The following is a 16,154-nucleotide window of genomic DNA, read 5'->3' as shown; positions in this document are numbered from 1 at the left end:
TATGTATGTATGTATGTGTGTTAGTGTTTGTAAGTTTATATATCTAATTGTGTATTATATATGTGTGTGTTTGTGTGTGTGTGAATGTGCAGGAATATAATATAATCTTGTTTACCTGTAACCCAGAGCAATATCAGCCATTCCAGCTCCGATGGTTTTGGACCTCGTAATCGTTCACGTTTTGGGGAGGAACTGACAATGTCTGTCGAGGCACACACCAGGAGGAACAAGAAAACACCAAAACTAGCACTGGAAAAAAAAAACAAATCACAACAACATATGAGAATATTGTGGTATGACACTCACTTTCGAATCGGAAGGTCCTGGGTTCGAGCGTCGCTCGGCGCATAGTTGACTCATTGGAAAATACTCTTTACTCACATTCTCTCATCGTCATTCTCATTTGTACAATGAGTACCATTGCCATTAACAGCGTTGTCTCTGTGGAAAAAACTGTAATATGACCTAACATGCGACGTACCTCGTTCCAAATGTTACGTATTGCTGTTGGTGAGGGACCCTTTGTAAAGCGCTTTGAGCACGTTTAGTGGATATTGCGCGATATAAAAGCTCATGCTCAATCTCAAATAATTGTAGCAAAAATTTGTAGGTCAATTTTTGATGCGTCGGCATTTATATGTAAAACAATTGTATGGGTTTTTGGGAAACTTAGCGAACAACAGAACTCTCTGAGGGGAACTGGCTCTACTCTCATGGAAAGGAGAGAAGCCAAATGCGTGAAACCAACGAATTGAATTGAATGTGAGGATTACCAAATTGTTGAGACGTGGCACTTGTGATATAAGAATAGCGTTATTTCACAATTGTTCAGAATTCTTTAAAATGATAGCAAAGAACATTAGTTACAGGCTTATTTTTCATGGTCAGTACGCTTTAAGGATTAAATAAATATTTCACTAGAAAAATGGAGGAATATGTCCAGTTCTAGGCACGGGAAGCATTTTAAGTAGTTTCACGTTGGGATCCGTGACAATCAAGTTGATATTTGTATTAAGCCATCCACATTTTTTGACTGATTTCAACTCGTATTAATTTCCCCCACCCCCCTGTTATAATGGAATAGTGGGGGCCTGGCACACTTCACTTCACACCCAAAGGGACCAGGATGCAGAAAGTGCTTTGCGATAGACCATCGTCCTATCCAAAGGGTCGAGAGCAATTCTTATTGTCGATTAAACGCAATTGAAATTGGGATTGCCTTCAACTCATGATCCTTATGAAATCTGAATGACTATTTTTTAAAATAACGAAATTACGTAATTAAGTATTTCAATGACAACGTAATTTATAATGCCGTCGAAGACTGATTTTTGAAGGAGTTGACCCCCCCCCCCACCCCTCCTTCCACAGTATATGAAAGACTTGCCTGTGGTATAAAAACTTCATGAACGGAGACCGGAGCAGCTTCCCAATCCTGGACCGTGGAAATATCAAATAGTACAAGGCAATGAAGGGGAGCAGAACGATAAGGCTGAGGCAGATGAGGAACTTGGTCAGCCCGTTTCTCTTTCTCCACCCGGGCAACCCGTCATACCAAATCGAGGTCAGGAGCTGTTGGCAATGGGGGTGCGACACAAACTGAAATTGAGTAAAAATTGTAAAAATTTAGAAAATGGATTTATTGAAACAAAACAAATACCTGTATTAATCTTCAATGGGAAATAAAATCCTTCTCTGGGGTCTATTCCAAGAGAATACTGAAACAACCCGGGTGTCAGCCACAGTGCGACGCCGAAAATTGAGCTAGTTCGAGGTGAATTGTTCAAAGTCACCAGAATCGAACTGGTACAGGGCAATGAAGGAGAGCAGGATGATAAGACTGAAGCAGATGAGATGATGAGACCGTTTCTCTTTCTGCATCCGGGCAACCAGTCATACTGGATAGACTACAGAAACTATTGGCAATGGGAAGTGGGACACGAGCTGTAGGGAATGAATAAACTTGTGACCGAAGTCCCAGATTAGAGGGTTTTTGACAAGATGAGGTTATTATAATCGATCAATATTTGAAGGACGGGTTTTCTGTTGGCTTATAAAACGCCATCGGCTAAAAGGAAGTGTTGCTCAACAACAGAGCTATTTCGCAATACACATCGAGTCTGACATATTTGCTATAACATGAACCTAAATCTCCATCTAGAATAATGCAAATTACTAATGACTATGACCTACCCAGCTATATTAATTTCCAAGCTTTGCTCTTTACCGTAATGTTTTTGTGATTAACGTCTAAAAACGGTGTTATATCGAGGTGAATTGTGTGACTAAAATTTACTTTTAAGCCTAATCTATATTTTTAAAAGTAGTCCTTCAGAACCATTAGGTCCAAGGGGCCGGAGTTTATCCTGGTTGCTATAGCGTGAAACGGAGAATAGCAATTGTTTGCTATCTTTTGGATAGGACGCTAATATTTCTCAGTCTATTAGATTCTTTACTTGCATTCCCTCACAGTACTCATGTGTAAAATGAGTACCTGGCCGATAACAGCGTTGTCTCTTGTCTGAAAAAATTCTAATATCGCTTAACAGGCGTTATGTCTTGTTCTACATGCTAAAAATTGCTATTGGCTAGGGACCCCTTGTAAAGCGCTTTGAGCGTGCTGCTATGTGGTTCAGTGGTTTGACAATGAGCTTCGCACCGGAAGGTCCAGGGTTCGAGTCCCTCTTTGAGCGACAAATAGTTGAGTCCTTGGAAAAGACTCTTTACTCACAAAGGACTTTCCGTCAGATCAACCAGACCCAGAATTTGCCAGTAATACAGTGCTCTTTATTCACCCTCTATATCAGACCATTAGGTGACATCATCTCCAAATATTTGATTGAGTTCCATTTTACGCAGACGACACCTAACTTCTGTTTTCCATTAATACTGACTATTATCTCAATATTATAACGGATATAGAATATTGTATCTCAGAGATTAATGACTGGATGTGTTGCAATAAACTCAGGTTAAATGAAAACAAAACAAAGGAGTTGCAAATGGCAAATGTGGACCTTTCCACTCCTGAATCTTTCTGATTGTTTAATAGTCTTCAACAGTCATAACGTCACTTCCTTCCTAATGACGCATGGTAACTTAGTAACACTGGCTCTAAACTATCGGAACAATGGCGGACGCCGTATGAAATATTTCTCAAGCGAGCATAAACGCGTATCCAGAGGAAAAAAAAACCCCATCAATTTGATCATTTTTGACTTTTACACATTCTGATCACAAGGCATATGAAAAGGGAATGAAAAGTTCTAGCCAGCATGAAGAATAAAAAGTAATGATTTTCCTGTTTAGAACCAAAATGGCCGCCGTTGCCGGGCGCGTGACATCAGACTACTGAATCCAATTCCCACACTAAAGAGTCTGTGAGAAACTTGTAGAGTTATATTTGACACCAAATTAAAAATGTCTGCCTATGTCATTAATGTAACTAGATCCATAGAGCTACTCGTATTAGAAGGCTTATTGATATTAAAACTACTAAACTTCATGTTTTCTCTATAATTTTTGCCGCCTGGATTTTTGAAATAGCTTGCTCTATGGTTGACATAATAATGTCATTAATCAACTCCAAAAGATCCAGAACAAAGCAGCGCGATTGGTAACGTCATCTAAAAAGCGAGCATATTAGCCCCAATTTGGAGGACCTACACTGGCTACTGGTAAAGTTTAGAATTTAATTTAAAATGCTTACCGACGTTTTCAACTGCTTAAACAATTCTGCTCCTGTTTATTTTCAAGAATTTATCCACCTTTATAAATCCAGTCGAAATTTATGATCTGCTAGTATAAATCTCCTACATCTTTAGTTTTTCATGAGAAATCCTTTGACCACCCCACCCCCCCCCCCCCCCCCCCCCCCTCCCCACCCCGATTGTGGAGTTCCATCATTATTGAAAGAAAAAAATAGTGAAAATCCTCTTACTTTTAGAAAACGGTTAAAAACTGAACTTTTCTGAAGGACGTATAATTTAAAATCTTAGTATGTATTTTATTGCAATAAATTATTTTAATATCAAATCGATGTGGTTTTTAACATGTCAATTCTATTTGTGTATGATATATGATGTGTTGATGTTAAACAAGCTTTTAATTGGAACTAGGCGCTATATAAATTCATTATTATTATTATTATTATTATTATTATTATTATTATTATTATTATTATTATTATTATTATTATTATTATTATTATTATTGATCGACGGCAACATTTCAACTTGGGATGTATAGAATAAATTTGACCCCAAACCCTAGCTTTAAAAGAATATACTCTAGTTTTGATATATCGTATTAGTATAACGCTGTCTTTGATATAGTCTGGTTGCCAAATCATGATTTTAACCATAACCCAAAAAAAGCGTCCGCCAATTTTTTTTTTTGCATTTTATCAAAGTTGAACATCTCAAGATTAAATGTCTGAATAGTGCTGCCCTGAGCACATTGAGCATTTTGAGAAATTACGTCACAAAGGTCACGAAAAGGTCATTTTTAAAAATCCTCAAAAATCATTTTATATTATACAGAATGAAAGATTTAGTCAAATCAATTACAAAAATACTTCTTTTTTAAAAATTGGCCGAATAGTTGACAAGTTATTAGCAATTTAACTATCCAAAAGGTCAAGGTCACTGCCAAGATGGTCTCGTAAAATGACCCAAATATAGCCGTGTTTGGTATCAAATTGAAGGCCTTGACAAGACCAATACAGAATTTAGGTTATTTATGCTATTTGTTGGTATTTAAATTTTCCTACAGCGGTGAAAGTATAATTGGGATAATCAAAATTGACATTTTGTGTGGAAAAGGTGTCAGATCACACAAACACACGGAGAGAGTCTCCATATAGAAAGACCGTGCCTTGTTTTCAGTCTTTAGTTTTCTTCGCCTTTGCTTTTTTACATTGATATTTACTGAAGGACAAAAATAGAATGACAATTTTCGGCATATCTGACATGTATCTCTGGTAAACTACATCACTCATCATCAATGTCTTTGTCACTTGACTCATCGCTTGACATGGAAGCAGCTTGATAAAGGAGATTTTGACAGCACTCACGATCATGGCATTTACAAAATATTGTGCATGGAAGCTGCGCGGCAGCACAGCCATATTTTGATGATCCACAAGGTTGTTCAGAAGAACACCCGCATTGAATAGTCTCTAACAACTCGGGCGGTACACTCGGTGTGTTGCTTGGCACTGTGGTTGGAACAAGTGATTTGGTTGCTGGCAACTTCATCCATCCAAAATCTGTTGGTTGTAAATCTGGGGGAGTTTTTCGAAGACTATGATACCAAATTGCTGTCTGAATGTGCGCTCTTTTGGTGTTCTCACAGAATGCTTCTGAGGTAGGGGGTATGGTTTTCAAGTCAGGGACCTTTTTAATGATTTTTCCCCGTTTTCTTCAGCCAAACTTTGTACCTGGCGCCAGGCATAGTTGCTTCCGTAGCATGCAGTTATGAAGAAGGTGGCTTCTTGATAACATCTTCAAAACTGGCACTGGTGTTTCCAAGGTTGTCTAGTCTGTGTCCCTTTTGAAGAACTTTGACGACTGTGTTTTTCCCTATACCATACGGTTTAGCCACAGTATCACAGCCAGATAGCGCATGTGCTGCAAGAAGATAAGGCGCAATTTCTTGATTTCTCGAGACCGTTTTCCCAATGTCAACAAGTCCACGGTCCCTACTTGTAGCTTCCATCATCATCGAGCAGTGACTGGAGTCCAAGTCAAGCTTGTGGTAGAAATGAACTAACAGTACAAAGACATCCGTATCGTCACTAACCACCTTAACAACATTGGTCAATGAAGCAGCATGTATTGCTTGTTTCACCATAAGGACATCCGCTTCGTCGTGTGTCGTCTCCAAGTCTGTCCTTGTGGAGACTTTTCCATTTTTAATTTGGAGAGGAGCATTTTCGTGTCCTGTGATAACGAGACGCCTTTCACGTGGTTGAGCTACAGCCCTGGACATTAATTCCGTACAGAGTATGCTAATCAATTGTTTTTTGTTCTCAGTGCAGGCAAGAATTGAGCCTTGAGCAGGCAGAGGAGTGTGTACCGTTCGAACTTTTATACTGAGACTTTGTCGAGTAGCACTTTTGATGCTGAAATCATGATATCTGTCAAAGACAAGGTGCACGTCACTTCTGTCCATTTTCGGCAATAAGAGTGTCCAAAAACTATTGACATAGTCTTGGATGGTTCCTTTGGATGGCCAGTTTACACAATAAAGAAGTGCGCATCCATCTAAGATCACGATCTCAGGATGTTGTCCCCCACAAGCAGAGACAGTTTCTTGCAGATTTCTCTTCAGAGCAGCTTTTGTAGTAGCAGTACGTATGTCTCCATTGTCACTGAATAAAGATGTCGGGAATGTTGCCAGTTCATATTTAAAGAGAGACTCCATGTCAAAATCTCGACACGCCATTAATCCCATAGCGCGAGAATAAATCAAACTTGTGTCGTATATTGGACCACGGTCACTTTGAATATAGTTTTTCCCGGCTGCCATTGTTGTCACTTTGGTAGAAAGTGCTTTATAGAATTCATTGGGCCATGTTTTCTCAAATTCTTTCATGTCCGTGGTACCGATGCTGATAGAATCGTCTACATTGACAGATTGAGGGCTTACTTTTCCATCAGCGATGTTCTCAAGGCAAACAGGATGCGCAGTTGCACTTAGGGGGTTGATGCATCTATCTAATTTTGTCCGAATTTTTTCCCTGTCCAGCGCATCACTAGCGATACGCGCATTCGTTTCCTCTTTATGCATTTCCAGAAAGTCCTTTTTGGAACTCTCAGTCAATTCAGACAAACATTTCAGAAGACGACTGCTGGTGTGAAGGCTAAGGGCCCATCGCTGAATGGTAGAGTGTTTGAGTGTTAAACAGACAATCGCTATGAGGGCGATTAACGTTACAGAAACCGGGATAAATTCAGGCACCAGGGGCCACATGGCTCAAAATATTATTTTTTAAAAGGAGTATAATAGTGATGAGTTAATAGTAATAGGACAAATATTTCTTTTCTCTTTTTTTTTTCAGAGTTGGAATCAATGGAAAAAAAGGTTGCCAGGAGCAGATATATATATATATATATATATATATATATATATATATATATATATATATATATTATATATATATATATATATATTGCTATTACATCAGTTCAAATTGTTAAGTGTTTCTGTTTGCTAGAGAGGGATCCCTTGTAAAGCGCTTAGTGGACAGTGCACTATACACATACATGTACCCAGTAACAAATATTGTGCTCAAACGGAGCACCATACTTTTACTACCTACCGGAAAGAAAGAAAACATGAATGAATGATTGAAAGAATGAAAGTGGGTCACTTAAACTGAAAACATATATTTAAAACGGCATTTACCTTTTATTTAACTGTGATGGGGGCATAAAAGGGTACCTAATATGGTTTATAGACATCAGTGTTCTGATAAAACAAAACAGACGGAGCAGTCGGCGTGTACGTTTGCTGCCGTGAACTGACACATTTAGTCTGTGCTGTGTCAAGGCCAAACCGCGAGTCAAGTATGGAAAACCATTGTAACCAATTATGGATCCTATGATTACCGCATACAAAATCACATTTTATTAAAAATGCTCAATGTCTACAGACCGGCACTAATCATGATAACACTCCGCATATATATCGCATTCCGATTCCGTTGAAACATTTTTGGCGGACGTTATGAAAGGGTTATGAAGGTTTCCTCTAGACTAATAGGATCTGCGGAGGCAATCCTATTACGTGACGTAGGTCGCCATTAGAACCATTCTGACGTACACTGGAAGAACGCGTATTTAAAATGTTGGCCAGAAAAACTCGTCCATCAAATATCTATTCATTAAAATGACCCTGATCTTGGAAAAAACTCTCAAATCTGGGAATTCTCGAAATCCCATGTTTGAGAGTTGATCTTTCCAAGATGAGGGTCATTTTCATCAATCGATATTTGAGGGATGAGTTTTTTGGCCGAAATTTTAAATACCTAGGTATTTTGTTTTTTTCCGAGGGCGGCAGCAATGGGATAAAGCTGATGTCAGGCTATAAAATATAATGTATAATAATATACTATCTTCTTGGTAGGTCAATGTGTATTCTTTGATCGCCTTAGGTAATATTAAATGTAGACTAAGCTGTCGTAATGAAAAACACATTATAAAAAGTATGGCCAGAAAACTAGGCCTTTGACCATTTAACTGCCGTGTTCTGGATAAGCGTGTATTTAAAAATTTGTCCAGAAAACTCGTTCTTCAAATACCCATCGATTTGAATGACCGTCATCTTGACAAAAGCTCTTAAACCTGGGACCGCGTGAGAGCTGGACCATGAGAAAAGAATTGAGGAAAACTTTGAGGCCTTCGAAATGTGGTGCTGCGGAATATGCAAAATAAATTCCAGACACCAAACCTAAAGCAAACGAAGGTATAAGAAAAGGTTGCTCAGGATCGTAATAGAGACACAACTGAGTTTCTTCAGACATGTCGTGTGAAAAGGAAGATACGAGTTTGCGTCGGTGAGTTGCAAAATCCAAAGTAAACAATTCTAGGGGAAGACAATGAAGAACGTTGCTGACACAGCTGAAGGACTTTACTGGAAAGTCTCCTGGTGAAACAAACTAACAGAATCAGTGCGGCTATGTTGTCTTCTAGTATGACACTCGCTTTCGGATCGGAAGGTCCTGGGGTTCGAGCCTCTCTTGTCCCATAGTTGAGTCATGAAAAGGCTCTTTACTAGCTTTCTCTCACCGTATTCAGGTGTGAAATGAGTACCTGGCCGTTAACAGCGTCGTCTCTGTCCAAAAAAATGGTAATATCGCCTAACAGTCTTAAATGTTAAGTTTTGCTGTTGGCCAGGGGCCCCTTGTAAAGCGCTTTGAGCACTTTTAGTGGATATTGTGCAATATGAAAGCTCGATTGTTTTTAGCTCAATAAGTGAGAGACGGAGATCTTTGGGGAGATATAACTCATGAAGCCTCCGATTACTGGAACAGTTATGGAACTTGAAGAAGAAGAATGGAAAAAAATGTTGGTTTGGGTTGAGAGTATTTCCATCACAACAATGATCCCTCTGATAACCTAAATAGTAGTAGTAGTAGTAGTAGTAGTAGTAGTAGTAGTAGTAGTAGTAGTAGTAGTAGTAGTAGTAGTAGTAGTAGTAGTAGTCTCATCATTACTACAACTGTAATGAAAAAGTACTCAAGCACTTAGCAAACATTTTTCCATAACAACAATTACAAAAGCAGACCTATAATATTTGCATTCGGTTATCGGACTTGTACGCAACAACTTGTAAACACATCAGTGTGTAACCAATCATAGCGTGTTTTGCTGATCTCTTGAAATTCGACCGGAAGGAAGGAATCCATTTGCAGTTGGGGTTTGGTAGTCGGCGATAATCGCAGTTTCCGATATGGCTCGTCTATTGATTTATTCGTCATATTGATTAGCAAATCTGAGATGTAAGACAACATGATAAACAAGCTGTAAAGAAAAAAAAAACATTTTAAAATTTGGGAAAGAAAACGTCTTTTATTATCGATCGATTAGAATTATCCTCATCGTTTAAAAATCGTTCAAACCTGTGAAGACTTCACTGAAGTCCCAGGTTTGAGAGATTTGGGGGGGGGGGGTTATTTTACAAGACGATGGTCATTTTTAAAAATTGATATTTGAAGGACGAGTTATCTGACCAAATTCTAAAGATACTTTCTTGTCAGAGTACGACAGAAAAGGTCTTGAATTCAACTTTGACCTTTAATCCGCTCGACTGGGTAGAGGATCATGGCCTTTGCGGGTTGGTATGGTCTTTGTTTCATACCCAGAAGGAATTAAGTTCTATTTACCGCGGCACTTGTGACTTTCAGCAAGTCACCTCCCTAAACTTAATTTGCGGCACGGCACTTCTGTTCGACTGACACCTGAATTATTTTATTCTTCTATTGGAATAGCCCCAAACATTTCACTCAAGAATGGGTCAAGGAGATTATTCCTATGTTTTAGATTGTATCACTTTTAAATCATAATACCCCCTCCCCCTCCCCCACCCCTTCCACTTCTTTACTGGCATCCACTATTTACTCGGTTATTATTGCAGACTTAGCAGTCTTCACGAAGAGAGCAAGGCCAGCGATGCGACTCGAGCCTCGATGGACTATCATATCTCATCGCTGTGACTGCTCTGTGGTATTTGATGTCAGGATGGGCTGAAATCGAGGTTTACACATCTGCAGGTCTGATAACCCAATGTGTTATGGGCCCATCGTTTTAATGGAAACACTCTTAAACCAACGCACAATATTGTACATTACAATAATCTTAAAACATACCATAATTCCATTTGAATATTAGTTTGAAAACGCATGCAAACATCGGTTGAAACATTTTAATGGTTTAATAACTGCTAATGTACTTCCGTTAACACAACTTAGTTCTGGTCTTACTTAAACACGGATCGAATAAATATATTAATTATTGATTTCTAGTTTATAAGTTCAATTGAGTACGAAGACGAGAAGTAAACAATTTCACTGTGCCCCTCGATTCAGCCTTGCTAGAGAAAGAGCAAAATGATGACATACATATACATACATATATACATATTTCATTTCTGTACAAGGCATGTCAGGTGTCATTGTGCTCTTCCGCTATAGGTTACTAACAATTGCTAGGTTCTCATTCACACCCGAGTCCAATGGATAGATTGCATTAAGCGCTTTACCCAAAGTCACATCGCCGGGACCGAAGTCTTGCAACATTTGTCACTCGCTCAGTCATTATCCATGTTCAAAATCTCTAGATTTTGGACTAGAGTTTTGCTATTGTCGTAAATCACCCAGTCCCTCACCATGTTCAAAATCACTTGACATAATGGAAGTAGCTATTGATGCATTGTATTTAGCCAAAACACTCACCACATCTGCCAGACAGATATAACGTACCAACACACAAACTATATGTAACCTTGATCGTTTAATTGATAGAACTCAGTTGAGAGCTAGTAATAAAAATGGCTGGATAAAACAATAACAAAGAGCTGAGTGACGTCAATTTTGTTTCTTCTATATCGTACCGCCTTGCCACCAATCCTACTGATTACGATTAAAAAAGATGGCTCAAATTATTATCATTATTATCATTATTATTATTATCCACTGTCATTGAGTTTGTTTGTATTTTAGTTGTTGTTATTTTTTTTTTCTATGCCACTGATTTCGATCGTTTTCCAACGCCATTTCAGGAGCTTGAGTTGTCAACGCCCTAGCAACGGTGTTATCGGCCATGGTCATATGAAAAACAAGATGGAAGAAAATGGCGTATGTGTTGTTTACCTCTCGTGTAAAACAAACTCCAGTAGCAGATGAATTCAATTTTTTAGCGAGGCCTGAGTAGTTAGTTTCAGCCAATCGTTAAATCAATCTATTTATTAACGTACTTAACATTAACGAAAATATTACAATAAACTATTATTAGGGATTACTATGGCAACTATCAAAATGAAAAAAAGTAAATGTATGTTAATAGATATTGCATATATCTGGCGCTTCGGTTTGTTGAGAAAATTAAACTTTAACATTTCTTTGACATGCTTTCATTGTGCTGAAAAAAACAAACATTTAACAAGCAAATGTATGGTAATTGATATTGTTCTTATCTGGCATTTCGGTTTGTTGACAAATATTTTACTGTGTTTATGATACGCATCATTGTGCTGAATAATAAACATTTGACATATGCGACAATACTTTGGGCAAAGATATACATTTTACGATCAAACGAAAGAATTGACAAATAATCATTTTAATAGAAGATGAGACAAACGGTTTCTCAAACTCTCTGAAAGTGTTGTAAGAACAAAACAACAATTAAAACCTATCACAAGTGGCAAATAATAGTTTACCATCTAGATTTATTGTGATTTTTCAATTACTGCAGTAGTATAAATAAAACGCATCATTAGGACTACAACAAACAGACAACAACCACTACAATTTCATGATGAATCCACGTTGGTCACAGCCTCACCAGCCCTCCTCGCCTCACCGCCACTGATTCATCCCTGACAACGTTTTCCAGATTTGACACAATAATCAATAGATAAAATTTTGTTCAACGTTTTGTAAATCATTCACAAGTGTAATATATTTTTTTAACACAGTGGCGGGCCAGTTCCAAAGATTAAAACCGTTCCCCTATCTCGAAACGAAACAGAGATTCTTTCTCATTGTGACCAGTCATCTCCGAATGGTAAAAAAGCGTGGTGAACACGATGCAAAAAAATGAATGTTAAGCTTGATCATGCATATCAGCCTACTTTGGCAATTTACACAAATTACCCCAGTCACTCAGATCGAATGAGTATCTGTCTACAGGCAGTGACGGATATTGTAAGAGTGTTAGTATTAAAAGGACGCCTAACAGACGACTGGTACTCTATGAAATGGATATATGACCCCAGGTGACCTGCTGGAGGAATAAATGAAACATTGCGAAGTGTTTTGAGCACGGTTAATCCGTGGAAATACGCTCTATGATACATATAATATATTTATTCTCTCAAAATATTTTTGTCTCAAATTTTGTATTTTTAGCCGTTTTCATTCTTATCAATCTTTATTCAGAATACGGTTCACCTCAATGTGATATCGAATAGAGGTGGTAGGCCAGTAATCAATGGCGGCTACGGCTAGATGTACTTATGACCTCAACTGACCTTTTGAGGCGTGGTGTGGTATTGCCCAACACAAGTAGAACACATCGCCTTACGATAAAACAACACGGGAATTTGTTGACATGACAGTGTCGTGTAATCGCCTTATCTACCAATCAGGGTTGACAAAAAATCGATGCGATAATGAGAGTGGTTATTGACGCAGAGTAAGCACTGAAAATATATTCAGAAAATTTCTTCGCTGGCACTTATTGATGCTACACGTTTGGGTAAAATACTCAACAACATCCGCCAGCAGGATATAAACGTAGCAACATGCAAAACTATGTGTACCCTTAAATGTTTATAGTCGGATTTATAGATAGTATGCGCTTGGCTAAGAAGCTCATAACATTGCCATCCGGAAGTATAACGGACCAACACACAAAACTGCGTGTATCCATGAACGTTTATAGTCGGGTTAATACAGTTCAGTGGGCATTACTCATAAACACGGATAGCAAAAATCAATAACAAAGACCTGAGTGACATCATCTTCGATATCTATAGAATTTAGTTAGAATTAATCATTAAAATTGCTGTTTGAAAATAATAACAAAGAGCTGAGATATGTCAATTTAGTTCCTTCTTTATTTTTGTCTTTCGACCGCCACTTTGTTGATTAGTTCTCATTAAATTATATTTATCAGGCAATAAACGTTCAAGGCTACACACAGATTTATGTGTTGGGACATTCTCTCACCATATTCAGTTGTAAAATAAGTACCTGGCCTGTACAGCGTTGTCTCGGTCGAAAAATATATTGTAATTGTGCCATACAGTCTTGTCCTACATGTTACGTATCGCTTTTTTCGACAGAGACAACGCTGTTAACGGTCAGGTACTAATTTTACACCTGACCTGAGTACGGTGAGAGACTGTGAGTAAAGAGCCTTTTCCAAGGACTTAACTATGCGCCGAGCGAGGCTCGCACCCAGGACCTTCCGATCCGAAAGCGAGTATCATACCACAATACCACATAGCCACACAAACGCAAAAAAAAAAACTGCATTATTACGGAATTTTTGAAAATACCAAACTGGTAGCTCCAAAAATTTCGTATTTAAATTCCTGTGACTCACTTGTTTTTGTTCGTACTTCAAGGCAAGCTTCAATCTGGACAACGTCAATTTGTTGATGGTGGCGTCATTCGAGGATTCCCCTCGTGATATGGTGTTCTCGACCTCTTGTCCATTTTTGTTGAGGACCGCCATCACCTCGTCACTACTACGGCACTGGTTCAGAAGGTCGCAGGCGTATTTCTTGCATTGCTGACTCAGCTGTTGGGATGTAGCAAAACATGATACGTGTATCATTGAAATCGGTGGCGAAATTTTAACCAGGTTAACTGTCGTACTCTGGTAAAACTCGTAATTAAAAATTTGTCCAGAAAATTGGGCCTTCAAATATCGATCGATTTGAATTACCCTCATCTTGGCAACTCTCAAACCTAGGACTTCTTGAAGTTCCAGGTTTGAGAGTTTTTATCAAGATGACGGTCATTTACATCGATCTATATTTAAAGGATGAGTTTTCTGGCTAAATTTAAAATACAAGGTTTTTATAGAATACGGCAGTTAACGAGTTACAAACAATGACCAAAATTTTGGAAGGAAAATTGCATTCAATTGAACTTATAGTATTAGATTTTCTCCATTTTAAATAAAATCATTGGAGTTTTTCTTAATATACTAAGCTTTAAACTTTATGTTTTCATATTTGAGGAATCAATAACAAGATAAATACAATACAAAATGACAGCGAAGTAATTTTGTCAAAGTATTTTTGTAATGTTGGATAGACAATCCTAATTGCGATGAACTCTATCAACAATGGGTATATGCTATCACTGCTTTCCTCTTCTGTATTGTTTTCTTTTTGTTGTTTTGTTGTTTCTTTGTTTGATTTTTGTTGAGTTTTTTGTTTTTGTTTTTGTTTTTTTTAAGTAGCTGAGGAAAGTTTATTTGCCTATGTTTATGGCAGCCAAAAGCTAGAGATGCCTAAATAATAATAATAATAATAATAATAATAATAATAATAATAATAATAATAATAATAATAATAATAATAATAATAATAATAATAATAATATAATAATAATAATAATAATAATAATAATAATAATAATAATAATAATAATAATAATAATAATAATAATAATAATAATAATAATATAATAATGATAATAATAATAATAATAAAAAAGAAGAAGAAGAAGAAGAAGAAGAAAGAAGAAGAAGAAGAAGAAGAAGAACAAGAAGAAGAAAACAAGAACAAGAATAATAATAATAATAATAATAATAATAATAATAATAATAATAATAATATAATAATAATAATAATAATAATAATAATAATAATAATAATAATAATGATGATAATAATAATAATAATAATAATAATAATAATAATAATAATAATAATAATAATAATAATAATAATAATAATAATAATAAAAATAATAATAATTATAATAATAAAAATAATAATAATAATAATAATAATAATAATAATAATAATAATAATAATAATAATAATAATAATAATAATAATAATAATAATAATGCACACTTATATAGCGCCAACATATGAGCTCTAGGCGCTTATGAGCCAATAAAATAGAGAGAAAAATGCAGTGGGCAAATGTGATTTATATAAAAGGGGAGCGCACAAAACAAACAAGTTTCGGTCCTTGGCTTTCGTCAAGAGACAATAAGTACCTCTACAGAGGTCTAGAACAAAAATTATGGCCTCACCCAAATCTTTGCCAAAATAAAAATAATTAATTTGCATTTTCTTTAACTATATCTAATACATACAAAACATGCCATATATTTTTTTTAATTTGGATATTTGCATGAATAAAAAAAACGTTTGTACTATAATTTAACTATGTATATCTAATACATACAACATATGGATCATCGTATAAACATAAGAAATCTAACAGAGAGGTCACTTACATAGGGAAAAAATCATTTGACATAACACTGTATGATGACAGTGGCAATACCCACGGCACTTTCTTGTAGTTCTTGTTGTTTTAAGGTCCTAACATACCTGTATATATGAGTCCTTAAATTCGTTTTCCTTGAGTGCAAGTCTGTCCAGTTCCCATGATAAGGTGAAAGCCGTCAATACGGGGTCTGGACTGGTCAGTGAGATCCATGCTGGGCTAGCTAGGGCTCGATATGTGTTGATACGGAACAGGGAGTGACGGAGACTGGATCGGGGAGTTGGGGGGGGGGGGGGGGGTGATAAAGGAATGAAAAGCAAAAAATGAATTGTGGAAAATTGAAAAATTGAAAACTGAGAATAAGATAAATCGATTGTTAAAAGAGAAGATATGGATTATCCTGTTAAAATTTTAACATTCTGAATCAATAGCATAATTTTCTCAT

General features: G+C 36.8%; 1 protein-coding gene across 1 annotated transcript in view; it reads right to left on the bottom strand.

The window, feature by feature from the left end:
- LOC144970746 (transient-receptor-potential-like protein) overlaps positions 1–16,154 on the bottom strand; it is a 49,524-nt gene that overhangs the window by 16,464 nt on the left and 16,906 nt on the right. Inside the window, exons 5-8 of the mRNA XM_078910732.1 lie at positions 15,814–15,976; positions 13,836–14,033; positions 1,388–1,599; positions 116–249 (exon numbers count right to left, since the gene is read on the bottom strand). Coding sequence (XP_078766858.1) covers positions 116–249; positions 1,388–1,599; positions 13,836–14,033; positions 15,814–15,976 — 707 coding nt within the window. The remainder of the gene's footprint in view (positions 1–115; positions 250–1,387; positions 1,600–13,835; positions 14,034–15,813; positions 15,977–16,154) is intronic.

The sequence above is a fragment of the Berghia stephanieae genome, chromosome 4 (assembly GCF_034508935.2).
Source record: "Berghia stephanieae isolate SIO BIC M18660-M18661 chromosome 4, UCSD_Bste_1.3, whole genome shotgun sequence".
NCBI classification, from domain to species: domain Eukaryota; kingdom Metazoa; phylum Mollusca; class Gastropoda; order Nudibranchia; family Aeolidiidae; genus Berghia; species Berghia stephanieae.
Note: the sequence above shows the minus strand (reverse complement) of the source record. Positions and strands in the feature narration are given on the sequence as shown.